The sequence below is a fragment of the Antechinus flavipes genome, chromosome 2 (assembly GCF_016432865.1).
Source record: "Antechinus flavipes isolate AdamAnt ecotype Samford, QLD, Australia chromosome 2, AdamAnt_v2, whole genome shotgun sequence".
In the NCBI taxonomy this organism is placed as follows: domain Eukaryota; kingdom Metazoa; phylum Chordata; class Mammalia; order Dasyuromorphia; family Dasyuridae; genus Antechinus; species Antechinus flavipes.
Window position 1 is genome coordinate 161,298,093 of NC_067399.1, and position 27,064 is coordinate 161,325,156.

The window sequence follows — 27,064 nt, forward strand, 5'->3', positions numbered from 1 at the left end:
TGTGAAGAAGGGATCCCTCCCCTTCTCATCACTGTTAATATCAATAGGTGATCAAATACCGTAGCAGCCAAGAAAATACAAGAACTCTGAGCAAAGTTCTGGGCAGAACAATAGCTCTTTATCTTCCCTAGAGAGTAGGACTCTGCTTGGCCCTGTGTCTAGCCTGTTTCCCACAGACATCATTTAGGGAAGCATCCCTTGTGGAAACATGACCTGTCAATTGCTTCTCAGGGAACCACAGCTTTGCCATCTTGGCAGCCACAGCTACTGAAGACATGGAAAAGAATATTTTCACCCCTAAAGTCTTTGGCACTGTCAAATGGTTCAACAACATCAGAAACAGATATATTTTGTCAGTGAAATAAGCCAAAATAGTATTAAAATGATGTATCTTATTTGCTGCTGCATCATAAGGACTATGGATCCTTTTCAATTGATTTGTAGCTTAAATCTAAATATATTGCCTCCGAATTACTGTATTTGTGTCTCAAGAGCAGGAACTGATTGATTCATATTTCTATTTGTATCCTTGGCACAGTATTTGGCACACAGTAGTCACTTAATATTTTTTTCATTCATTTATTAATAAATGATTTCATTTAGCTTTCAGGAGTTACATTATTATGTCAAACCCTATTTTCTCTTTTGAATTCTAATACCATATTGCCATTTGTCTAATAGAGTCTTTGAACTGGATTGTTATGTAGGCATCTCTTACTCAACATATCCAGAACAGAACTCACTAAATTTCCCCAATTATATACTCTCCTATTTTATTACTGTGAAGGGTTACACCATCTTCTAAGTGAAAGTCTTGCAATCTCGGTGCCATCTCTAATTCCTCAACTGTACTCACTTCACATATCCAGTCTGTTGCCAAATCATTATTTCTCTCTTCACAAAATCTCTTGTTTATGCCTTTCCACTCACTCATAAACCCCCTAGATCAGTTCTTGTCATACTTGTCTCACTTAGACTCTTGCAGGTGCACCTCATCTAGACCAACCCACTTGGATTAATTGTTAAAGTTACTTGAAGCTATTTTACTTCACTTTCTACAAAGCTGCTGAAATGAATTTTAATGGCTCTGTCCTATCTTTAGCATCATTTATTAAATCTTTTGTTGGGCATTTAAGTCTCTCATAACTCAGTCCTTTCCTGTCTTTCTGGTCTTATGTTTCACTACCATGACTTTTTTCAAGATTCCATTCAAATACCAATTTCTGCAGGAGATCCTTCCTAATTTCTTACCCTTCCCCACAAAAGCTTTCCCTTTTAAGGCTACATTCCATCTGCTTTCTTGTACCTTATATCTGCTACTTCTCTGTCCCCTTTGTTGGATCATCAACCACATCATGCCCTCTTTATAATGAAGGTTCTGTCAAGAGCATTTTCCTCTCATATGCTCTCTCACTTAGTGATTTCATCAGTTTCCATGGGCTTAATTAATATATTCATGCAGATGATCCCCAAGTCTACATATCTGACCTTCATTTCTCTCCTGAACTCCAATCCCACATCACCAACTGCCTATTAGGCATTGGAATTTGATACCCTAAATTGTGGTATATGAATGTTATGGAATATTATTGTTCTGTAAGGAATGACCAGCAGGATGAATACAGAGAGGCTTGGAGAGACCTACATGAACTGATGCTGAGTGAAATGAGCAGAACCAGGAGATCATTATACACTTCGACAACGATATTGTATGAGGATGTATTCTGATGGAAGTGGATTTCTTTGACAAAGAGACCTAATTGAGTTTCAATGGATAAATGATGAACAGAAGCAGCTACGCCCAAAGAAAGAACACTGGGAAACGAATATGAACTATTTGCATTTCTGATTTTCTTCCCGAGTTATTTTTACCTTCTGAATCCAATTCTCCCTGTGCAACAAGAGAACTGTTTGGTTCTGCAAACATATATTGTATCTAGGATATACTGCAACATATCTAACATATATAGGATTGCTTGCCATCTAGGGGAGGGGGTGGAAGGAAGGAGGGGAAAAATCGAAACAGAAGCGAGTGCAAGGGATAATGTTGTAAAAAATTACCCTGGCATGGATTCTGTCAACATAAAGTTATTATTAAATAAAATAGAATTAAAAAAAAAAACAAAACAAAACAAAAAAAGGAATTTGATACCCTGTAGACACTTCAAATTTAACAAGTCCAAAATATAATTTATTATCTTTCATTCTGAATCCATTTATCTTTTTAACTTCCCAATTTTTGATCATCAGACTTTCAATCAGCCAGATTTACAACTTCGGTGTTATCTTTGATTCTTTGCTTTTTCTTACCCTACATATCCAATAATTGTCAAATCCCATGGTTTACTTTTCCTCAACATGTCTTACATCAATATTCTTTTTTCCACTCTTATTGTCACTGGATCCCCTTTAGGGTCCTCATCATCTCTAGTCTGAATGATTGTAATAACTTTCTATTTAGTCTCTCTGTCATAAGTTTTTGATTTATCTGAAGTACAAGTCTTTCTATGTTGCTCCTATACTCAATATGCTTCAGGGGCTTCCTATTGACTTTTTAATCAAATGTTATTTCATTTTTATTAATTGCTATTTTTGTATACATTTCACAGCTTATGCAAATTAATATACCAGTATAAATTTCTATGTGCTTTTAAAAAAATTATAATGATGTTCAAGCAAATAGTTTGCAGACCACTGGTCTAAACTATGTTATGGTATGGTATGGTCAGTTCTCCAAGTTAGTGCATCAGAGCTGAACAGTGAACTACATTCAAAAGGGGATAGGAGGAAGAAAACATTCTCAATCACAAAATTCTATAACTTCTTGCTTAATCTTGGTCTGCTCCTTGAAATGAAACCTCATATTATTTAATAACAGCATTCTTCTGATGACTATGACTCACAGAACATTATAATCTCTGAAGAATTAAATTTGTGGGTGACTCAGTTGACAGATACTCCCACATAGTCCAAAATTTCTTATCATATTCATTTTATTATATGGACCAAAAGATTTCTAGTTTGTTTATTAAAAGATCAGATGAGTTAACAAACTTCTCTTATATAATGAAAATACAGCAGCCCCAGGCTATGAAACATTCACATTTGAGTGTGAATTAGTTTATTTAGTTTGCTTTTCTCTTAATATTTAGTTAAAATCAGGAGCAAGTGAATTTATGAAAGTTTTGAAACTTGAGTGTTAGGAAAGAAGTGGCTTGGGACTGGGGCTCTCCTAGGTCAGGACTGTGGGTCAGCAAAATGGAGTATATTGAATAACTAGGTTGTTAGAAGTGAGAGCTGAGGGATGCTGGTAAAAATTTAATAATAGTCTCTACCCCCAAAAAAGTGTATGAACAATACACATTTAAGTTTAATATACTTTATTAGCATTTTCCCCCACCATTCTCTTAAGTCTAGATAACCAATAAAGTAATCTCTTCTCTGAGATATAAATAATCATTGAAAATTTAATAGTTGGCTCTTGTGAGGTGATATGAGCTGGCTCTAGCTCTCTACACAGGCATGGGAGTGTCAAAGACAAAATATTACTTGGAAATTTTGTAAAGGCCCCATCTTTTTTTTTTTTTTTAGCATATATTACTGATTTATGGATATATAAAATTGATTTGATTTTCACTCAAGTCAAAATACAGAAGGACTTTTTACAGCCCATAGAAAAATTTCTAATCTGTCCATGTTTTTAAAAGTTTGATGCATTTGAAAAAAGGATCATCTTAGAAAGATATGGCTCTGAGTTAAATTCTTAATCATTTTTAGGCTTTTTTTGATGAGGTTAGGGGGAAATAAGTTATTGCTTTGCTTCTTAAGGCTTAAACATTATTATTGTTATTTTCTTTAAATAACTATTTAAAGTTTATTATTTTACTTTATATTTTCAATGTATTTCCTTATAAAGCTCTAGATTTAGAACATGACACATAACTTCTTTTTATAAAATGAACAAACTATTTTACATTTCAGCAAGTACTTAAAAAAACAACAACAACTATTTCTTGTGGTTTTCTTTTTAGAATCAGGGAATTTGGGGCCTGTAAAGGATCTTAGATATAACACACCGAAGTCACTTTTCTTTATAGGAAAGGAAAGGTTTGAAGATATCAAATGATTTGCCCAAAGTCACAAGCTAGAACCAATCTTGGAACCAAGATTTCTCCTCCTCTAATCCAGGTTTCTTTCCATTCAATTAATATTCTTACTGGGCTAAAAAAGGTAGAAATATGGAAAACAAATAAAAAAGATTTTCAAAGACACATGATTTCACCTTTTTTTCATCCTTCCATGGTTGTAGATTGCAAGGGAATTCAAAGCATCAAGCCTTAGAAAATAGTGATGAGCAGCTATTGGTTCCAGACTTGTTGATCCTACCTAATTCCGATTCTTGTTTCTAACAACAATATCAGTAGCAGCAGCAGCAATGGTAGCAGCAACAACAACAATCCCCATTATGGATCCTGAGATCCATACACCCAAGGTGAGCCAGGGACAGCTCAAACCAGCATATAAGATCTCAATAATTTTTCTGTGGTGAACATTTACACTTTGGAAATGGAAAAAAAATATAAATTGGGGTTTTATATATTATTTGTTTAGAACTGAGAAAGTGATGGAGAAAAAAGTGTCTCATGCTTGCATTATACATTTACGATCACATTCCTTCTCAGAAAGGAATATTCTTATACTTCTGAGAGAAAGGTGTGGGAGGATCTGGATCTTTCATGCTCTCATGGATAGTTAGAGGGAATCAGTTGCCTTCTAAAATCCTTTCTACCGCTAGATATATTTTATTTCATGACTTCTGCCCCAGAGTACTGCCATTTTCTGACAGGGAGGTCAGATACCTCATAAATATGTATCATACATTCCATTACCAAGCTATATTTTATGTTGTTTTACATCTCTCCACAGATTGGCTATCAATTACTTAGGGCAGAGAATCTCTCTTTTTTTTTTATTTTTTATTTTTTGCTTCCTCTAATTAATGAGTCAAGAAATATTTATTAAGTGCTTTTATGAGTCAGACACTGGAATGACCATTACTGTGTTGGGTTCACAGAAAATATTCAATAACCACTGGTTGATTTTTACATAGAAATAAGAGTTTATTCAGAAAATTTCCTATAGTTTAACAGATTCATTGGCAAGACTTCGAATTTAACAAAAAATCCTAAACCCAGTGATTGACTGTTAAAATTATTTCACTTTTTCTGGGTATCTCAAATTCTTCAGGGTCAGAAGCCAGGCTCCTTTTGGATAGTACAATAGCTGCATTTGCCATCATGATCATAATAGAGCTCTTCTAAAAACACTAGAAAATGAAGCCATTTTCACAGTTTTAAAATATCGAATTATACATCGACTCAATTTTCTAAAGGTAAAATCAGCCAGGAAATTGAAATGCAGAGACACTAACTAATTTGCTCAAGGGTCCTCAGTGAACTGACAGCATAGTTAGGAGAATCTAGATTTCAATGCTGAAGGCTCAATTTGTTAGATAATAAGTTGCTAAAGTAGGTTTTTTTTTTTCTGAACTTCATCCAAAGGGAACTTTTTTGATCTCTGTAAATGTATTCTATATTATCTTGAAAGGAGGTAATAGTGTGGCTGAAGGACCCTAGCTCTAGAACCAGTGAATCTGGGTTCATATTTCACTCACATCTTGACTCACGTTTCCAATTTCTCATTTTCCTCTGTGCCTTCTTGCCAGCTAGAGAAATGGAGGCTCTCTCTCTGGGACCAACATTTCAGGAAGAGCTCAGTCACACTTCAACTTCATTCATGCTTTGACTTAATTTTCAGTCTTCTTTTGTTACTCCATTTCTTCAGCTGCTCTGCCCCTTATTCCACTGTGATTTTTCAGTTCCTTTTGATATGTTATTTCCCCTCACAAGCTTTTTGAGGGCAGGAACTGTTTTGTGTATTTGTATTTGTGTGGCTACCACTCTATCACATAGTTGGAAGGTATCTTAGAGGCTTTTTGGTCCCAAACCCTCATTTTACAGATAAAGAAATTGAGAGCTCATATCAATCCAATTTTTTCATCATGTAACCATCACGTTGAGTTACAATATTTAAGCAAAACAGAAACAAGACTTGTGTTTAATTCAAGATAATTGTGGATTCCTGTCTCCCCTCTCCAGCTGAATTGAACTGCTATCCTTAGTTCTTCCTCCTTGCTCCTGCAGATACCTTTTCCCATTGATAAATTTTTCCTGGAACCTCCATTTTGGAGAAAGATCCCAGACCATTCATCTCTCATTTTCTTAGCCACTTTGTACCATTCAGACACCTCCTTCTCTCTCTTCCTCCTGCTCTCCATCCCTCCCTTTCCTCCCTCCCTCCCTTTCCTTTTCTCCCTTCATCCCTTCTTCCCCTTCCTCCCTCTTTCCCTCTCTCCCTTCCTTCTCTTCCCCCTCTCTTCCCTCCCTCCCTTCTTCCCCTTACTCCCTTCCTTCTCTCCTTCCTTCCCCTCCTTCCTTCCCTCCTTTCCTTTCTTCCCTTTCCTTCCTTCCTTCCTTCCTTCCTTCCTTCCTTCCTTCCTTCCTTCCTTCCTTCCTTCCTTCCTTCCTTCCTTCCTTCCTTCCTTCCTTCCTTCTTTCCTTCCTCCTTTCCTTGCTCCATAAAAAAGTCCTTAGGGTCTCAAGTACCTAGAAACATAGAAAGTATTCTCATGAAATCACATCTGGTTGATGAGATACAGAGCTGATTACAGGAAGTGGTTTTTTGCTTGTCCATTAAAGAATCCTAACAGTCAGATGTGAGATATAAAGGGTGTTTTCCATGGTCCAAAAGCATCCTGTTGTATGTGTCAGGTTTGAGGAGTAGAAAATTATAGATTTTGGCTGGTTTTGGATACTTATTGGGGAGGAAAGAAAGAAAGATAAGGATGATAGGGCAATGGGAAATCAGTCTAGAAAGATTAGTTTGGGCAAAACATGGAGGTTTATTTATAGGTTAAGAATGTGAATTTAATTAAACTCTCTTTATTGAAAATTCAATTTAATCAGTAGGTCACAGTGAGACAAATTGGGGTAGTGAGCTGGCCTCAAAATCAGGCATTGGATTCAAATTCTGTCTCTGGATCATACTGGTTGTATGACCTTGTTGTTCAGTTATTTTCAATAGTGTTTGACTCTTTGTGACCTCATTTGGGGTTTTCTTGTCCAAAGATATTGGAGTGATTTGCTATTTCCTTCTCCAGGTCATTTTACAAATGAGGAAATTGTCTAAGGTCACATAACTAATAAGTATCTGAGCCTGAATTTGAATTCAGAAAGATGAATCTTTCTAATTCTAAGATCAGCATTCCATCTTCTGTAACACCTAGCTGTCCTGTGTGCCCTTGAGTAAATTATTTAGCTTCTCAATATTCTAGGAGATTCCCCAAGACTATAAGTTGCAGACAATGCATTAGTAAAGGAAGTTCTATATATTTACTGGTCTGATCCTTAATCCCATAAGATTTTTAGGGATGAAAGTTAAATAATCACATTTAAGTAATAGGAAGATGAATTTATGTATATAGAATAGATTAGGGTGGAGATGTGTGTGGAGAATGGAGGAGAATAGCTTTCAAATGACAATCCTCAAGGCAATGCCTGACCTGTATATTATTGCATTTGCAATAAAAGAATTCAAAGGTCTTGCTTTCATATTAAAATATGGATCAAATTAATTCTTCATGATATCTGGGAAAGGATGCAATAAGGGAGCTTTCCCTTTGAGGTATTTGCCAAATTGCCCCAGCAATAAAATTAATGTTATTTTACTATGTTGGAAATGTTAATTTTGCATTTCCATAATAAAATAAGCCCTTTAAGTTTCTTGTCACTTCAAATAATTTCATATTTATTGACTGCATTAGACATCCAATTTTTCTAAGTCTTTTTCCAGAAGATTCTTCTTTACAGAATTTTTTCCTCATATAACTGCCATTTTCCTCTTTAGAATACATTTACACACTTTACGTGACTCTTCTTCTTTTCCAACTATTTTCATTTTTATCATTTATTTACAAAGAATCTTTCTATTCTCTAAGGATCAAACTGTGAGATAAGAAGAAGAGCATCTTAAACTCATTTTAAGGTCCATAAGGGCTTTGTGATTTGATTTTAAGTGGTATGAGCTCGTTACTATTCTGAAAATATTAATACATTACCTTTTCAGTGTAGATTTGTGACTATGGGCCATAGAATTGAAAATCAGATTTAGTGACACTGACAACATAATGTGTTGCGCAGTCAAAATTAGTATGCACATAACTTAAAACATTTCAAGCTGGAGTTTTCACTTCCAACTTTAATTTATTCCCAAGGCACACACATTCAGAGGTATTTTTTCTATTCTTCTAGTTATAGAAATGTAAGAATAAAGAGCTGTAAATTGTTCAATCCATTTTTTGCCTTAAAATGCACATAGAGTCTATCTTTGCCTAGTTTTCCATGTGTAGTTTTACACAGACTCATTTTCCTTTCTGATGTCTTCAATACACAGAAAAAATGACAAATGCTAAGGTTTATTGAGAGTGTGACATAAATGAAATGCACCTATCCATTTGCAGACTAGCACTTGTTAAATACCCAAATGTGGAGAACAATTTTGTTATATAACAACAAAGTTTATTAAAAAAAAACCCATCTCATATCTCTGGAACACAGCTGAAAATCTGGAAAAATTAACAAGCAAAAGCAAAACTCAAATCAGCCAAATGGATCCCACAAATTCTTTGCAGTAAAAGTTAGACACTTTACGCATAGGAAAGCCTGTCTGCTCTTTGTTCAGTTGATTTACCGTTATTCTGCATATAGTGTTTATATGTTTGATGAACTAGCTTCTGAGCCCTTGGAGTATTAGAAAAAGCAAATTATAAGTGGAGGCACACCGACAATATGGAGAATAATTGATGACAACAAAGCTGATGGAAATGTGATGAAAAAGCAGTTATAAGATCTCAAAGACACTTTGGTCTATGGTCATTTACTGTGGAGGAGAAGACAGTATCTGCCCTGCCCTTGCCTGCTCACACCTCATCACTTCTGAGATTATACAGTACCACAATGTGTTTTAATGTAGTATAATAATTAGTATTCATAATGATGACCTTGAGTTATGAAGGAAAAGTTAAGCTACATTCATTATACTCTGATTAAGAATGCAAGGCAGTGTCCAATGCATTTTTACAAACATCTTCATCATCAAATAATAAAATTATGATTTGAAATGAAAAGGGAGATAAATTTGTTAATTCAGAAAACTGTTATCCAGAACAACTTGTCTTTTGAGGGTTTCTAAGAGCTGTTTTACCAATTGAAAAAATACCTGTCTATCTGCAGCTGGGACATGGAAACTGCCTGAGTACAGAGTACAGAGAACAGATTGATTGCAGTGCAACAAAATTCATTAAAAATTATTGAATAGAAAATAAAGTTTAAAAAATGATCCTTTAGAACAGACTAATTTTAATCAACTTCAATGAAAGGTTTTAAAATGAATTAAAACTTCTAGCTCAATAAAGTGAGTTTTAAAAATTAGTAGATTTTTTAAACTCAGGGTTTTTTAAAAAAAAGTCTTTTAATTACTTTTACTCTATATTTCAGCAGGCCTCATGAAAACCAAAGAGGGTTTAATGGAAAGAATGTTGGGCTTAAGAGTCAAAAATCTGTTATATATAGCTTATATCTCTTTTATATTTCTTAATTTATTTGTATGTATGCTTGTACATTTGAGCTAGATCATCAAATTATATTTATTTTGAGAAACCAACAAAAATAAACTAAGATTCTATGATTTAGATATAGTGGGCTTTTTTAAACCAATATTAGAATGGCCAAATTTTGGGGCTAGGATTTCCTTGTGGGCTATCTTCATTTGGGAGTCATTGCCTTGAGAAGAAAAGGTTATGGAAAGATTTTTTTCTCCTCAGCAAAGCATTTGTTTATCTGAACTTTCAGACTCCAAGTTATCCCTTGTGCCATTAAACAATTCCCCTGCTGAACCAATAGCATTATTCTGAACTTTTAGTTTTAACTTTTAGCTGACAGTATTTGCTGATTCAATTTTCTTTAGACTTGAAAAAGAAATATTTTATTCATGAGGAAATACTGCGTTATTTTCAAAGGAAGATAATAGTTCCCTTTATTATGGAATTGTCCAATTCAAGTATATTTCTATAGGTATGTTTCCATAACCATTTTGAAAGCTTAGGATTTAGGCCTACAGTTCTTTCCAAGCATTGCTTGAGTGGAGGTAGATTGTAATCACTTGATATCAGAAAAAAGTTCCCAATTAGAACTATTTAAAAGTATAATAGATTGCTTAGAAAAATTGTGGGTAAAGACTTTTTAAAAGTCTTCAAAAAAGTATACTAGACTGCTTTGTGAGATTGTGAGTGAAGACTTTTTAAGAGTCTTCAAGCATAGACTAGGTGATTATTTCTGATAAGTATTATAGTAGGGATTCCTTTTGGGTAGGAAATGACTGCTGAATCCCTTATAATTCCCCAATTCTGGGATTCTCTACTACTAAGAGTGCCCCAGGAATCTATGCAGTTTAATATTTTTTATAAATGACGTGGATGAAGGAATAAATGGCACAGATGATGTCCCTATCAAACTTGTACATGACTCAAATTTGGGAAGGATAAAAAGCTAACACCATGGGCAATAATTAGTTAAGAAAGGCCTAAGGGAGAAGAGAATCATGCTGAATCCAGAAAGATGAAATTCAATAGGGATAGATAATGATAGAAGTTTCTTCTGGTCTTAAGAGTCTGTGATTCTATGGTAAGAGGGAATTTTGGATTAGAAGATGTAGTAATTCTACCACTTTAGGAGCTGTGTGACCTAGGGCAAGTGACCTAACTTCTTTGAACTCTTGACTGTAATGGGGGGATAATGAGCTCTGTCAGGTTCACCTGACAGGATCATTGAGTGAAAAAGACATTTGTTAAACCTTCTGTAAATGTAAACTATTATTATCATTACAGGGGAACTGTTATTATTAATGCAGGCAGACTCTTAAGGAACAGCATTATTCTAATATTAGGGTGACAAAGTCCTAGCTGACCCAGTAAAATGACAGGGAGGAGACATGATCTAATTAATTGGAGCCGAGAGGTGGCAAATGGCCATGTCAAATGCTAGTTTAGCCACTTTCCTTCTGAACAGATCTCATTTTCTGGTGGGAGATTGTCATCTTGATTTTGTAGAATTATACAGGTATATTGACCCTAAGGAGTATGTTAAGGTTACTCTCTCAATTATCAGATCACAGGGAGTTTGTTATAAACTGCTAATCAGAGATTATGATTATCTACTTAAGGGTCACCAGTATTTGGAAGTGAGAAGTTGTTCAAGTGTTGCTATTCAATTAGCTCATTCCTTCATAGTCATGGATTTCACCATTTAATTGGCTTTTGAAGGTACTGACACCTGTGGATACATAATCCTCTTTGATAGTGAAGATTCAGTGGTGATACTGCTGATGTGTGACAAAGAAAGGACTGGACTGGGTAGAGGCATTAATTCTCTCCTCACCCAAGATATTTTCTGAAAAATGAAAGGTTTGGCTAAGTCCCCACTGATTGTCCATTTATTTTAATATTTGACCCAAGAAAAGTCTGAAGACAAGGATATCTCCACAGTTGATTTCTTACTTGTAGTTCAGTATGATAGGATATAGCCACAATTCAATCTTGGTTTGTTTGTTTTTTATTCTTTTTGCAAGGCAATTAGGTTTAAATGACTTGCCCAGGGTCACACAGCTAGTAAGTGATAAGCATCTGAGGCTGGATTTGAACTCAGATCTTCCTGATTTCAGAACTGGTATACTATCCTCTGCACCATCTACCTGCCCCTTCTTAATAGGATATTTTCTAAGTACAAAAGATTATCAGGTCCAGAGTTATTGACACACTTTATTGAGTTAAAGAATCATAACTTTAGAAGCTTTTGAATCTAATCTTCTTATTTTGTAGATGAGAAAACTGAGGCAAAGTGAAGTTAAATGACTTGTCCATAATTACACAAATAGCAAGTATCTAAGTTGGGATTTGAACTTAGATTTTTCTGATTTCAAGCCCAGGACCCCATCTATAATGACATAGTGCTGTATCAGCAATTACATATAACTGAACAGTTCTCTTGTATATTCCTTAAATACTTAGAATTGAAATCAGTTTAATGACCACAGAAGGAATAATAGTTCAGATATTTTCATTTGGTATAGACCAACATGATCAATTAAATTAGTAGCCACCAAAATATTAATTCTGAGAACAGTGTTTTGTGTTTGTTCATTCACATTTGGTTTGTATAAATTGTGACTATATCCTGAGACTCTGAATGGAACTCCTTTTTTTTTTTCTCTTATGCTTTGTCACTTAATCTCAGCAGCTACCTTTGGTCTCAATTATCATCACTATGTAGATGATCTACAGATCTATAAATTTAGCCCTAGTCTTTCTCTTGGGCACCAGTCTCACATCACCATTTGCTTACTAAACATTTCTATCTGGATATCCCATAGGCATCTTAAAATCAACATGTCTAAAACAGAACTCACCTTCCTTCCCACTCCCCTTTCATCCTTCTCAGTTACTAGCAAAAGCACTACCATCTTCCTAGTCATCTAAATTGAAAATCTTGGTGTCATCCTGAACCTTTCACTCTTACTATGAAAATCCAGCTGGTTACTAGATCTTGATTTTTTTATTTCTACAAAATCTCATAAGTGCATATATCTGTGTGTGTACATATGTAAATACATATATACATACATTACAATATATTTATATATGTTTTTATGTATACAAACACATATCACACACACACATACTCTTCATTCACACAGGAACAACTCTAATTCAGGCTCATATTGCCTTTTACTAGAACCATTGCAATAGTCTCCTAATTGGTCTTCCAGTTTCAAGATTTTCCCCTCTTCAACCTGTCCTCTACATAGCTGTCAAAAATAATTTCCCAAAAATCCAGATCTAATCAGTGTTACTTCACTGTTTAACAAACCTTAGTAGTTCTTTATTTTTTTCTAGGACCAAATATAAAACTCTCCTGTTTGATGTATACAAGTTCTTACACTTTGACTCCATTCTATATTTCAAATTCTTTCATGTTATTCTCTTCCTCATATTCCATGAGTCAGTCATTATGACCTACTCACTGTTCCTTATACATGATATTTTAGCTCTTCCATTTTTGTGTTTTTGTTGTGGGCGTCATTCATGCTAAGAATGCTCCCCCCCATCTCTTGGAATACCTGGTTCCCTTCAAAATTCAGCTCAGCTGTCAACTTTCCTGACATCCTTGGCTGCTAGTATCTTTTTTTGTCATAAACACACACACACACACACACACACATACACACACACACATTCTCTCCTTATTAGAAGGTAAGTTTCTTGAGAGAAGGGACTATTTTGACTTTGTATTCATATTTTTAGTGTTTTGCACAGTGCTTTGTACATAGTAAGTGCTTAATAGATGCTTTTAATTTATTCATTCACTAGTATACTATTATTGTTCAATTAAGAATAATTCTTAACATATATAAATATATGAAAAATTTATGATTTCTTTAATATTGGTGATTCCTAGTATGGGAATTCTTTTCACCAATGCAGATAACAACTTATTTAAAACAACATATGAGAACTAGAGGATTGCTAGAGGCACAGAGAGGTTGTCACCTGATTAGAATTATATAGCTAATAAGTATAAAAGGCAGGTCTCTCTTACTCTATACTCAAAATTTTTTTTTTACTATTCCTAAATGCCTCCAGAACTATAATCTTATGCTTAAAAATAAAAAAATACATTGAATCCTAAGACAACATGCACCTACAATCCTATAAATTAAAAAGGGCAAGCACAAAATTTAAATAATTAAAAACATTTAAAATATCATTGCACCACACTTTAACTTTCCTCATATTATCTCTTTACTAAGTCTGTCCTCACCACCTGTCCAATTTGTTTTCCTTGTTCTATTTTATGTTATGAAAAAAGCAATGATATTCTTCCCAGAAAGGCTCCCCATCCACTCAATTCCTTTTAAAGAATTGTAGAATCTTTAGGCCCAGAATGGATCTTAGAGGCCATCTAGTCCAACCCTCTCTTTTACAAATAAGGTCACTGAGAGCCATGGAAATGAAGAGATTTGTTCAAAGTCACATATGTAGGTATTTAAATCAAGGTCACATATGTGGGTATTTAAATTAAGATTCAATATATCTGATTCTAATTCCACCATTTCCCCCCCTCTGTACCATCATTCATCCACTTCATTCTACACATGGATTAAAACCTATAGAGGTAAGATGATTTATTTAACTTCATACATATAGTGACTAAAATAACATATTCAGCTCAAGGTTGATCCATTTTTTTTGATTCAGCTTTCCATATAATTCATACTTCTAACTTCTTTTGTACTCTTCATTCTCAGTTCCATAAATAGACACACAAATGTCCAGGATTTCTAACTTCCCTCTGGATTTTTTTGGTTCTCTGGATTTTGGTAGCTAATAAAGTGACACTTAAAAGAACACATGAGTTGTGCAGAGGCAATCCTCACATGTAGCTCTAGGCTTGGTCCCACTGGGGAATGATGTTTTAGCACCAAAGACAGCTCAGTATGTGATGCTGGAATCTCTCTCTGTCTCTGTCTCTGTCTCTCCCTCCCTCCTCCTCTCTTTTCCTTCCTTTTTCCCTTCTCTCTCCCCACCTTTCCTTTTTTGCTCTGCCTCTCTCTGTATCTGTCTGTCTGTCTCTTTTTCTTTCTCTGCTGCAATCCAATAGCTTTATTTCAAATACAGACAAGCTCAAGGTGAAACAGTATCCCTCTTCAGAAGTATCTCATCTCATCAATTCAATGTGTCAAAATCTAACCTGCCAACAGCAGCAGCAGAGAAATGCCAGCACTCTGCCTACAGCATTAGATTTCAGAGAAGGGAAGGAATAAAGGAGGAAGAAGATGGGAGAAGGAGAAACACGGAATTTGAATTTTTTTTGCATATACTAAGAGTTGTGCACATTGTGTCCCGATAGAGTGTGTCCCTGAAAACAAAGCCTTTTGTTATCTTTGACTAGACAGTATCAAAATATCTAGCACACAATAGGTATTTAATAAATGTTTATTGATTAATTGATTGATAGGAAAAAAATGACATGTTCAAAATGAGTATATATGACAGATAGGTTTCCAGGTAGCCCATAATTCAATACTACAGAGATCAATGATTTTGTCGGGATAGGTACTACCTCCTTTAGAGAAGATTGAAACTCCTCAATAACTGAATAGCTTTTGAGAGCTGTTATGGCAGAAAGATACATCACCTTTTGCTTAGTATGATGATAAGGCTTTCTGGGCTTAGCTAGTCTGTTTTCAGAAGATAGATGTGCAGTCCATCACTAAGCTTTCCCCCTTAAGAGGACCTGCTAGAACTAGGGCCATATTGCCATGAATTTGGGTCAATGTAACTTGAGAAAATTCAAGATTCCTTCTACATTTTGATGAGACATATCACAGTAGGATGCTGGTGGTATAGATAGTCCTATTTATAGAATTATCCCATAATTCATTGCCTTGTCCTATTTTTCATAGGTTGCCACTGCCAAAGAACATATCATCAAGAAACTAGTCTGTGATTGATATTTTATTTCGAAGATCATTCTCAAGCCATATCATGCTCATCAAAGAAGAACCTACTATAACTTGCACTCCTTGGATAGCTTTTGATAATCTAGGCTTACTTCCATGCCAAAATGAAGTAGAATAGAGGAGCTCCCTGTCGTGGACATATGGAAGAATACAGACAAGAGTCATGCAAGCACCACCAGAGTGCTCTTGTGCGCTCTCGCTCTCTCTCTCTCTCTCTCTCTCTCTCTTCTCTCTCTGTCTCTCTGTCTCTGTCTCTCTCTGTCTCTCTGTCTTTCTCTCTCTCTCTGTCTCTGTCTCTTTCTCTCTGTCTCTCTCTGTCTCTGTCTCTCTCTCTCCCTTTCTTCCCCCCTCTCTCCCTCTTTCTCTCTCTTTCCCCCCTCTCTCCCTCCCCTCCCTCTCTGTGTCTTTCTGTCTCTGTCTCTCTTTTTTACCTCTATCACTGTCTGAATGTCACATGGAATAGCTTTGGGTAGATTTAAACTCCTATGAGGAAGTTGTTGCTTAGTGGATAGAGAATTGGCTTCAAGAGTGCAAAAGAGCTGAGTTCAAGTCTTACTTCCAACATTTACTGCTTGTATAACTCTGGTCAAATCTCAGATACCCTCCCAGATAATTAGGTGCTGGTCTACATTGATGGACCAAATTTCTTCAGTGGGAGTTCCTTCCACAGATGAAATGACAAATCCAATTTAAAAAATAAATTGAACCCATGCAAATATATATGAACTCTGTAAATATATATTGTTTAGAATTTATAAAAATCTTTCCTCCCTGTCCAGATTAGAATGATTTTTACTCTCCAAATTAAAAACCAAGAGATTTTTCTTTGATTTAAAAAAAGAACATAGAATGTATAAAGATGATTGTGAAAGAGTGAATAGCCCAAGATGCTCAGAAGAATTTTACCTTGTTCACACCATCTGCCATTGCCTGGAGGGTGAGTTCTCTGGGTCCATCCACAGTCTTTCCATTATCAGTTGGGCCCCAGCTGGCACTGTATATGTCTATCACTTGAGGCATGTGACTGATGGAGGAGGCCTCAATGATATCCGTCATAAATGGTTGATCCAGCATGCGTATTCCTGTAGATTTTTATTAGCAGTGAAAACATTGTAGTGTTAAGACTTAAAAGCAAACAGATAATGATATGGAGATGGTGGCTTCAGAATTGTGGTTGTAATGTTCCTATTTAAAGAACTTTTTCTGAGATATTAGAGAATAACAAATCTTTGTAAACTGAACTAACAATTCCATTAATTATATCACCATAGATTTAGAATTGGTGGTGATGGGAATCATAGAAGCTATGTAGCCTAATTCCTATCCTTTATCTCTGTCTCTGTTTCCATTTGTCTATTTGTCTGTCTTTCTGTCCATATCTCTGTCTGTCTCTCTCTGTCTCTGTCTTTGTCTTTTTTTGTCTTTGCCTCTATCTCTATCTCATTCTGTCTCTATCTCTCCCTGTCTCTTCTTTATTCCATCTATCTGTCTGTTTGTTGGTCTTCCTCTGTCTCCCCATCTCTTTGTGTCTATCTCTCTGCCTCTTTCTCCTCCCTCTCCTTCCATCCCCTTTCTAACAGAAGAGGACCTGAGACTCAGAAAATATGATTTGCCCAGGGTCACACATATTTAATAGGTTTCAGAGGCAGGTAGTTACCTTACTGTCCTTCCTATCCCATTCTCTTATATTTTCTTCCTTCATGCTGGTGAGAAAGGATGTAGCAGGAAGCTGGGTTAGGAATTAGAGATCTTGGTTGTTCCTTATTTCCTGTGTGACCTGAGAACTTATTTCCCCTCTTTGAATCAAAAATTTCAAATATGTAAAATAAGGGGATTGAATGAGAAGATTTCTGAGATTCCTTCCAACTCTAAATTCAGTTTGATTCAACATAAACTTATCAAGTCCCTACTATTTACAGTCTTCAAGTCAATGATATAATAGATGTCATGTACATACCTAAGAGTTATGTTGTGCTCTCATTGAAGTGCATGGAAATGAGAGAGGTAAAGAAAGCCAGTGATCATGGCCTTGTAGGGACTCTGGATTTTGAGAATTCTAGAATGGATAGCTTAAAACTTAAATGGAGGCATTGAAAGAAGACCTGAAGATTTTGGCTGTGTAGGATCATAGAAAATCCCATAACAACACACACACATCCTGGGGTCACTACCTTTCCCTCAGTTTATTAAGGGTCACTGCTCCACAAACTTCCCTTTTACTATATGCATCCCTCTTTAGTTGGGAGTTTCATGGGACTCTAAGTAGAGGAGAGAAAATTACAAGGCTTCACATGGAACTTTCCTCTCACTCCAAAGTTTTATTGAGATAGTTGGCACAGTGGATTGATCACTGGCCCTGGTGTTACAAGGCCCTGAATTCAAATCTAGATTCAGACACTTAATACTAGAATGTCACTTAACCCCAATTACCTTGCAACCCCTCCTCACCCCCAAAACAAAAACACCCTTTGTTTTAGACATTTTAAAGTTGCCATTCCATTTAGAGCAGGATTTTTTTTTTGTGTGTGTTATGGATACCTCTAAGTCTCGTGAAGCCTAAAGACCATTTTTCAGAATAGCATTTTTAAATATATAAAATAAATGCATAGCATTATAAAGGAAACTAATAGTATTGAAATTTCTTTATCAAAATGCTCAATTAGATAAAACCCCAAGTTCATGGATCCCAAGTTAAGAACTCTTGTTCTAGAGAAATTAGGAGAACAAAAAGGGGAAAGAAAGCTCTTTCTTCCAGTCTTTTTTTTTTTTTTTACCACTACTGTATGAAAATGATATTATATATATATATATATATTTTTTTTTTTTTTCTGGGAAAAGGCAGACATCCAATTTTCAGTTTAGATCTTTTTTTGTTCTTGGAGGATTTTCACTCAGAATTCCCTTGCTCTTTTGTTCATGCAGCCCATAATCTCTGTTTTATGATTTGTTCTGCAGCAAGAGAAGGACTCAAAATTCTTCATTTTAATCTCAGCTGTCTTTGGCCTTCCAGCTTTTCTTTTGTTCTTCATGCAATATAAAAAAGAGGGGCATCTTGACAAAGTAGATGGAGGGCTTTTGGATTGAGGACAATCTAGCTTCAAATTTTGCCTCTTATACATACTAGTTGCATAACCATGGGCAAAACATATAACTTCTCATTCTTGTTTCCACTTCCATAGCTCCACTCTCTTAACACTTTAAGAGATGAGTTGTTGATCTGTAGCAGTGAAGGGAGTTTCCATACCTGAAACATTTCACTAAAACAATAAAATTATAAATCTGGACCCTTCCAAACCCTCAAAAATTGTCTGGGTATTGCAGAATAAATCTTTGGAGCATGTAGTCATATTTCTACTGCCATGGCAAGAAGATCCTGGAAAGCTCTATCAATTTTGGGGCAGGTGATCTTCATTATGTCCCTGTGGAAGTTAGTTATGGAAAGGCAGGTAGGACTCTACTGATAGAGAGAATAGAATGGCTTAAGAGCACAGGGTTTAAGCTAGAAGGGAACTTGGAGGATCCCACAGTGTTGAGTACAAAGCAATCACTTAATAAATTCTTGCTGGTTAGTTGATTGACCTATTCCAACTACTTTTATTTTATTTATTTATGGAAAGATTTGCTCTGTGATGTTTGTTTCCTTAGCCAAGTCACTCAATAAGTCAGTAACAGAGCCAGGATTCAAACATAGGCCCCTGATTCTAGCATTTTCCATTACCCTGGTGGATCCCACATTTGTGCACACATGAAAAATGGTTCTCAAGACCACTTTTCATTGAAATATCAGATTATTAATATTTTCAAAAATAGTTTTGGAGTTTCTGCCCAACTAGTCCTTAGCTTGATTTCTCAGTGGTAATGCTGAGTTTTGTAAGAAATACTAAAACATGGAGGAACCAAATACTTGAGCTATCTGAAGTTCAAAGCCTTCCTCTGACACTTAGTAGCTTATGAAAGTAGAGAAGTCAATTGACTGCTCTGAGAATCAGTTTTCACTTTTGTTAAATGGGGATAATGAAACCTATAATACCAATTTCATTGTAAAGTTTAAAGGAGAAAATATTAGTAAATAGAATAGATCCTGGGGGTCAGTGATTTCATTGATACAGAGAATTCCCAAACGAGGAAATTCTCTCCTCTAAAGCAACTAAGCACCCTTTCTAAAACTTAAAGAATATCTGGAAAAGAAGTGTCAAACATATGGCCTGCAACATTCATGAATAGGCTGAACCATATTGAAATGTAATTGGGAAATAATTAACAAAATAAATAAAAATAAAATGAACTTGGATTGTGTTAATATGTAGTTTTCTAAGTCAATGTGTCATATTGTATGTGCCATAGGTATCTTTGTGTGTGGTTTAGTGGTGATTGTTTCTGTTTGATTTTTACCCCACTGATCTAGAGACCAGTGATACTGACAAGGAGTTGGTCAGGGTGACATAAATTAAGTTATGTTATAAGTTAAGTTAAGTTAAGAGTCATCACTTGATCCCACATTTTCCTATCTTTAAGTTTTTTTTTTTTTGCCTCCCTGTTTTTTTCCCTTTTGCCTCTCTCATAGGCTTTCTCTCACCTCAAAATTAAAGTAGAACTAATTTCTGCTGATATTCTACCCAATTTAAATCTAAAGAAAGAAGATTGACATGTGCACAGACTGTCAACAACAGTTCTTCACCTTTTCCTTGCCTAAGGAGGAAGAAGTATGCACCAGGGAACTTGGCAGAAAAGCTCCTTTAATCATGTTAAATTCTGAGGACTGAAGCTTGTGCTAATTGCATGAGACACGAGAATACTTCAGGGTGTGACTGCACATTCAGCAGCAAAGATTGGCTGATCTAAACAATATTTGTATAGTATATGTGGATGATTCTCCTTAATCTCCATGGGTCATAGGTATTGAAAATTCTGTGGCCTTTCCAATGAGAGAAAAAAAGCCAAGGGAAAAAGAATTGTGCCCTTAACTTTAATAAATATCTTTGCTATTTTCATTCCATTGTCTACTGTCATTGAGGCAGGACTGATGACCAGGTCAGCTCTTAGGTGGGAGCTTTGCATGAGCCTTCATTTAATTAATTTAGTTATTGGATACTGTAGCTTTAATTTCCTTTTGCTTTTGTCTGCCTGCAGAGATGTTAATGTGCTCCTGCTTGGCCCATTTTTCATTCTCTGTGGAAATCCTGGCTTTCTTGAGCTCTTTAGGATAGATTCTCTGGGCCGAATTCTTCCAGCCAATGCAAAATGCCAAGTTGGTATCATTGTAGAAGATTCCAATTATGTTATTGCCTTGTGATTTGGGTTAAAAAACCCCAAATCCTGTACCCATTTTCTTTATTTTCTAATTGAAAGGCAATATGTCATAGTGGATGGTATGTTAGATTGAGATTTTGCCCCTGACCCTTATTAGTTGTATGATCAGGGAGAATGAGCTTCAGTTTCCTTATGTAGAAAATGGGGACACTTATCTCAGTACTATTATGAAGCCCTAATGAAATTATACATATATATATATGTGTGTATATATATAAACAAACTTTAAAATACTTTATAGTCAGTTTTTATACTGTAAATATATGCTATGTTCTAAGGATTTCTTTTTTTGCAGTTGGTTTCCTCCAGATTCTATTCTCACACTCACCTTTTTTTTTTTTTTTCTTTCTTTCTTAGAAACCCCAAGCCAGGCCACACTAGAGAATATTTAATTTAAAATAGGGAAAGAACATCTGACACATTGCTGCCTTAATGGGAATAAAGTAGTTATGTCAGTTTTTTTCCACTTTATATCTGGTGAGTTGGGGTGAGATAATAGTGTCTGATATCCTTTCCCTAAAGAGAAGCTAAGCTTTGAGTTCGTTCAGTGATGGGATGGGATCTTGATTACTACCTTGAATTCCAAGATAAATGAGGCTCACCACATAAGCCAGAGAATCCTCACATACGTGTTCCAGAAACTGGGGCGATTGTAGGTGACTATGGTGATTGTCCTTCTAATCTAAGGGATAACTAATTTCTCCCTGTTTCTTTGTCCCCTTACAATAAATTTTGTTGTCATTTCCTGAACACTGTGATCTAAGCCTGGACACTTTGTTTGGTCAGGCTAATATAACAATTGGTCTACTCTGTGTGGGCCTTACATAATTGGCAATGAAATTTATCTTATGGGTAAATAATTGCTTCATTTTTCACACATAGGTACTTTCATGCAAAAGGAAGGATGGGACAATTCATATACCAAACCTTGCATTTACAGCATTTATCACAATCCCTTCTGAGACTGAAGTTGTATCAATAAATGTCATCATTTTATTTTTAAAAATGAAGAGGTTTAGAAGTTTTCTGATCTTCTAGATAGGGTGGGGGAGGGACTTTTAAAAGGGTATATAAAATAAGATTAGGAGGGTGGGGAAGAAGAAAAAGGAGGGAATTTAGATAAAATAAGTAATAAGATGGAAAAGAAAAAATGATTAGCTAAGGATATGAGGTAAAAAGAGAGGCTGAGTAGGAAAATAGTGAGTGAAAAAATGGAGGGAAAATCACAAATTGTAATTAGAACTTTGTTAAATCTATGAAAATATGAGTCATTCCCCAAATGACAAATGGGCAAATGATAGCCTTGTGCTTCAGAATTTATTCTCATTTTGCAGATCAGGAAACTAAAAATCAGGGAAGATAAGACATTTAACTATCTAGGACCACATTGCTCTTTAGCTTCCGAGAGGACATTCCAGCCCAAGTGTTCTTTATTCTGCATTCAGCAGTTAGCAATATGACTGTCTCTCAAAAGCAAGTCAACTAGAATCACTTATTAACTATATGGTCCTGGGCTTACTAGCTTGACAGGAGCAGAAATTTCTAGCTGGAGACAAAATCGTAGCTAATGTCTATCTATTTTCATCTTTATGTTCTCTTCAGAAGAAAATCCAGCAACTTTGGGTAATATTTCACTGTTCCATAGTCCTTTTAATCCAGGAAGACATTTCTGACATGACTCTTTCCTTAAAGATCACTTTCAATTTGTTCTCTTTAAAGGGGAAATAGACACGAAAACATGGGGTCGTGCTTTGACATAAATTTCTTTTTTATATACTTCAGAATCATTATTAACTTTTAGGTTTTACATACTGAAGGAAAAACACTTGATTTCTTTAGCCCCATTTTATAATCATAGATTCATATATTTAGAGCTTAGGTTCATATGTTGAGAGCACAGGTTCATATATTTAGAGCTTAACAGACATTGGCAATCATGAAGTCTATTCTCCCATTTTACAGATTAGAAAACTGAGGTTTTGAGAGGTTAAGTGACTTGCTAAAGGTTACAGAGAGGGTAAGTGGCTGAACTGAGATTTTGAATCAAGGTTCTTTGACTCCAGACCCAGTGTTTTTTCCACCTTTTATCCTTCCTTAGAGATGGGACAGGTTCCTTATTTTTTATAATTAATTAATAACTTCATTTTCATATTCTAGGTCTTCTCTAAGTTTTTCAAACTTTGAACTTAATGAGGCTATGGATTAAAGGGGTAGGAATTGTTGCCTCTAACTTTAGCATCCTCTTTAGTTATGAATAGGAGATGAGTTAATAAAGTCTCTGGCTTCCTCCAAAGTTTTGACGGACTTCTCGTGATCTCTCCTGGCCACTTGGTGGGGCTATAGACTGCTAATCTCTCTGCAGAGTGGCTTCTAGGTAGACAAAAGGGATTTTTGCAGCACTTGTTTGGTGGCTCATACAAGCAGTGGATTCCTCTGTAAAGAAGTACTACAACCCAGAGTTAGCTTTTGTGAATTGCTAACCAGAATGAGGAACTCTAATTTAAATCTGAGATTTATCAATCTTAAATTAGGAGAGCCTGAATCTGTTTAAGTGGGGCTAATGATTTCATTTGAGCCATTAAAAAAAAGAATAAAGATTCAACAGTGGTTAATTGACTATTAGAACAAGGATTTGAGGTTAGAAGTTTTGACTGAAGCTTTCCCATGCAACAGATAGAGTAGAAGCAACAAGAATGATAGCTTGATAGCAAACTGAAGGATAGGCAAGATAACATGGTATGCTGAGAAAGACACTGGCCTGGGAATAAAGACACTGAATTTAGAGCCAGAAGGATCCTTATACGGTATCTCACCCAATGCTCTTATTTCATTGATGAAGTAATGGAGGCTAAGTGACTCCTATACAATTGTACAGGGAACAGAGCCAGGCTTTTGGCCCAGGCTATAGCATTTAAAGCTAGACAGATCTAGTCCAGACTTCTTATTTTACAGATAAGGTAACTGAGGCACAAATACGTTTTAAAAGTTCTCTAGAGTAGAACTGAGATTTAAACTCAGATCTTCTGACTTCAAATCCAAGACTTTTCTCACTATATCTCATTTCCTTTTACATATGGATTTTAGTTCTGTTTCAGCACACATTAGGTGGGCAAATCATTCAATTGTAGCAAAATTCAGTTTCTTTACCTGTCAAAAAGGGATAATACTCCTTGCCATAGTAAGCAGGGGCAAAATGAGACTTGAAAATGAAAGTGTTAAAAACAATACTATACAAGTGAAGAATTTTGGATTAGATACCTTTTTTTTTTTTTTTGAGTAAAGAAAGTAGAAGACTTGCTCCTCCAAATTAGGAAGAAAACTGGGTGCCTCTAGAGTATGGAAACCCATACCCATACTTTATTGGTCCAGGTACAAACCATGAATCATGGTACTGAACATGAGAGAAAAGTGGCTCGTGTGAATGGATGAGAGGAAGGGATTTTCAATTATGAGACAGGAAAAAGAATTCAGACAGAAATCAAAAGGTTGCCTAGAGCTCTTTTTCCTTTTCTGCCATATGAGCCTCAGAACCCTGAAGAGCTGATCTGTCTACTCACACACACCTGCCTCTCTTGACTGCTCAGAACATTCAAAAACTGTGAGAAAGATGGCCATCATGGTGGAAAGTGAGTTTGCTTCAGAATCTTTCTGTTCTATTTGCTTCTCCCATCGTTGTATGGACTCAACTTTTTCTTAATCATCATCCCAGGTATAAATCTTGAGAATAAAATATTAAGTTGGCGATGTTATTTCCCTTCCCCAATCTCATTATTGTTGCCAACGTTGTCCTACCAGCACTGTGAATACACAAAACACCAAGAGAACTAAGTCCCAAAAGACAAAATTTCCAGCTATTTACCTTTTAGAAACCTATAGATAACATCTCTTTGAAATTCATCACCAAGTTCTATCAAGTCTTTTAACAGCAGGTGAGTGATGTAGTTAAGTGATAGGATTTTTATGGGAGGTTACTGCTTTATTTAGCAATCTGGGAACTCAAGTAACAGCACTGAACATGGTTATGGTCTCACCAAGTCTCTAGGGAAGAAATGCCAAAACTGTTATTACTTTGAAAAAAATCATGGAAGTGAAGCATTGGAGTTGGTGACTCAGCCTGAATAAGTTAGAAATGAACTTCAAGCAAAACTTAGAGTGAATCAAGAGCCAAACTTTTCTCATGACCTCATAAAAAGTTTTCTTTCTCTTTGTCCCTCCCTCCCTTCCTTCCTTCCTTCCTTCCTTCCTTCCTTCCTTCCTTCCTTCCTTCCTTCCTTCCTTCCTTCCTTCCTTCCTTCCTTCCTTCCCCTCTTCTTCCTTCCCTCTTTCCCTTTCTCTCTGTTTATCAGTCTGTCTCTCTTTCTGAAGTCTATTTGTCTCTCGCTCTTTTCTTCTTTCCTTCCTTCCCCCCTCTTTTTCCTTCCTTCTTTCTCTCTTTTAAAGAAAAACCTTTCTAAGTGCTTCCTACTTTGTTAAGTAGCAGCATTGCTTTTTCATCTCACCTTCAGATGCAAGTTCCTAAGTTTCTGAAAAGAGATAATATTGATTGTCCACTGGGATTTAAAAATGAATTCTAATGACCTTGTGGTCTCTTGTCTGATATAGTAAACTACTGACAAGTGAACTTCACTATTTTCTTGATGACTCAGTTCAGATGTGTGCCCTAATTTGGAAGACCATTTGGATTTTTGTATATGATCTGTAAAAGTCTTCATATACTCAACAATCTAAGTTTACAATAATTTAGAGTTAAAATATTGGCCATCATTTCTTAAATTTTCTTTGTTTTCCTTGTTATTCGTGCTATAGATATCCTGCATTTTCTCATGACCTCATAAAATGCTTTCTTTCTCTTCGTCCCTCTTTTCCTTCCTTCATTCATTCTTTCCTTCCTTCCTTCCTTCCTTCCTTCCTTCCTTCCTAAAAAAAATGCACTTAAAGTGCATTTCATAAAAAGAGATTATATTATAGAGTATAGTGAAAAAAGTGAGGAGTAAGAAATAGGGTTGATAATTAATGAAAATTATTTCTAGGACATTAGTCCTCTGGGTAGAATATGAAGTATTCATATTCTAGATTTTCTATGAGAAAAGTAACATTTATCTGGCATGGGAACAGCATACCTGCAACCTTGGAATTGTAAGCCACTCCAACTCCACAGATGTTGTTATTAGCTGCAGCTGATACTTCCCCTGCACAGCGGGTCCCATGACTGTAGAGAAGAAGAAAGCTTACATTAAATACAATGTCATTCATTGAGGTAGATTTAAAGGACTTTGGAAAGAATTACTGAGGGAAACTCTTGAAATTTCTTTCCTAACCATAGAAACAAAAAAAATAATAAAAACACATGATTATGTTAACAGGCACAGAAAAAGCCTTATAAGAAAAAAAAATACATTCATATATGTTACAGATCCCAAAAGAACAGACATGTGAGGGGCCTTTAATTGAAACAAAAAGCTGTATTGAAAATAATAGCTAGCATTATTTATAATGGAGAAACATAAGATTTCCCAGTTAACAAGGAGCCAAAATATAGCCTTACATTTATTTGACATAGTTCTAGAAATATTAGTCTATAAATAGAATAAAATCAAAGGTATAAATATCAGGAAATGGGAAATACAATTTTTTTGTTTGTAGAAAACTAGAGTTAATGAAGAAAATTTTTGTGATGGTCAATAACTTTAGCTATTCATCTAGATACCCATAAAGATAAGCATTTTATACACTACTAGTAGAACCAGGAAGAAATAAGAAAATTTCATCCAAAATAAACAAAATGCATAAAATCTCTGAGTTAAACCTATCAAGATATAAGCAAGATTTACATAAACACAATAATAAAGTGATCTTTATAAACATAGAGACAAATAATTGAAGAGCTATTCTCTGCTTATAAGAGAGTCTTGCCAATATAATAAAAATGAAAGATGTATCTAAACAAATTTTTTTATTTAGTGCTATATTATTTAGTGGACTTTTTACTAAGTGGAAACCTTATAGAGCCAGGCAAACAATAGAAAAATTTATTTGGAACAATATAAGGTTTGAAATCTCA

General features: G+C 35.4%; 1 protein-coding gene across 1 annotated transcript in view; it reads right to left on the reverse strand.

Moving 5' to 3' along the window:
• Positions 1-27,064, reverse strand: part of PCSK2 (proprotein convertase subtilisin/kexin type 2) — a 294,327-nt gene that overhangs the window by 40,890 nt on the left and 226,373 nt on the right. Inside the window, exons 7-8 of the mRNA XM_051975892.1 lie at positions 26,124-26,212; positions 16,600-16,775 (exon numbers count right to left, since the gene is read on the reverse strand). Of these exons, the coding sequence (XP_051831852.1) occupies positions 16,600-16,775; positions 26,124-26,212 (265 nt within the window). The remainder of the gene's footprint in view (positions 1-16,599; positions 16,776-26,123; positions 26,213-27,064) is intronic.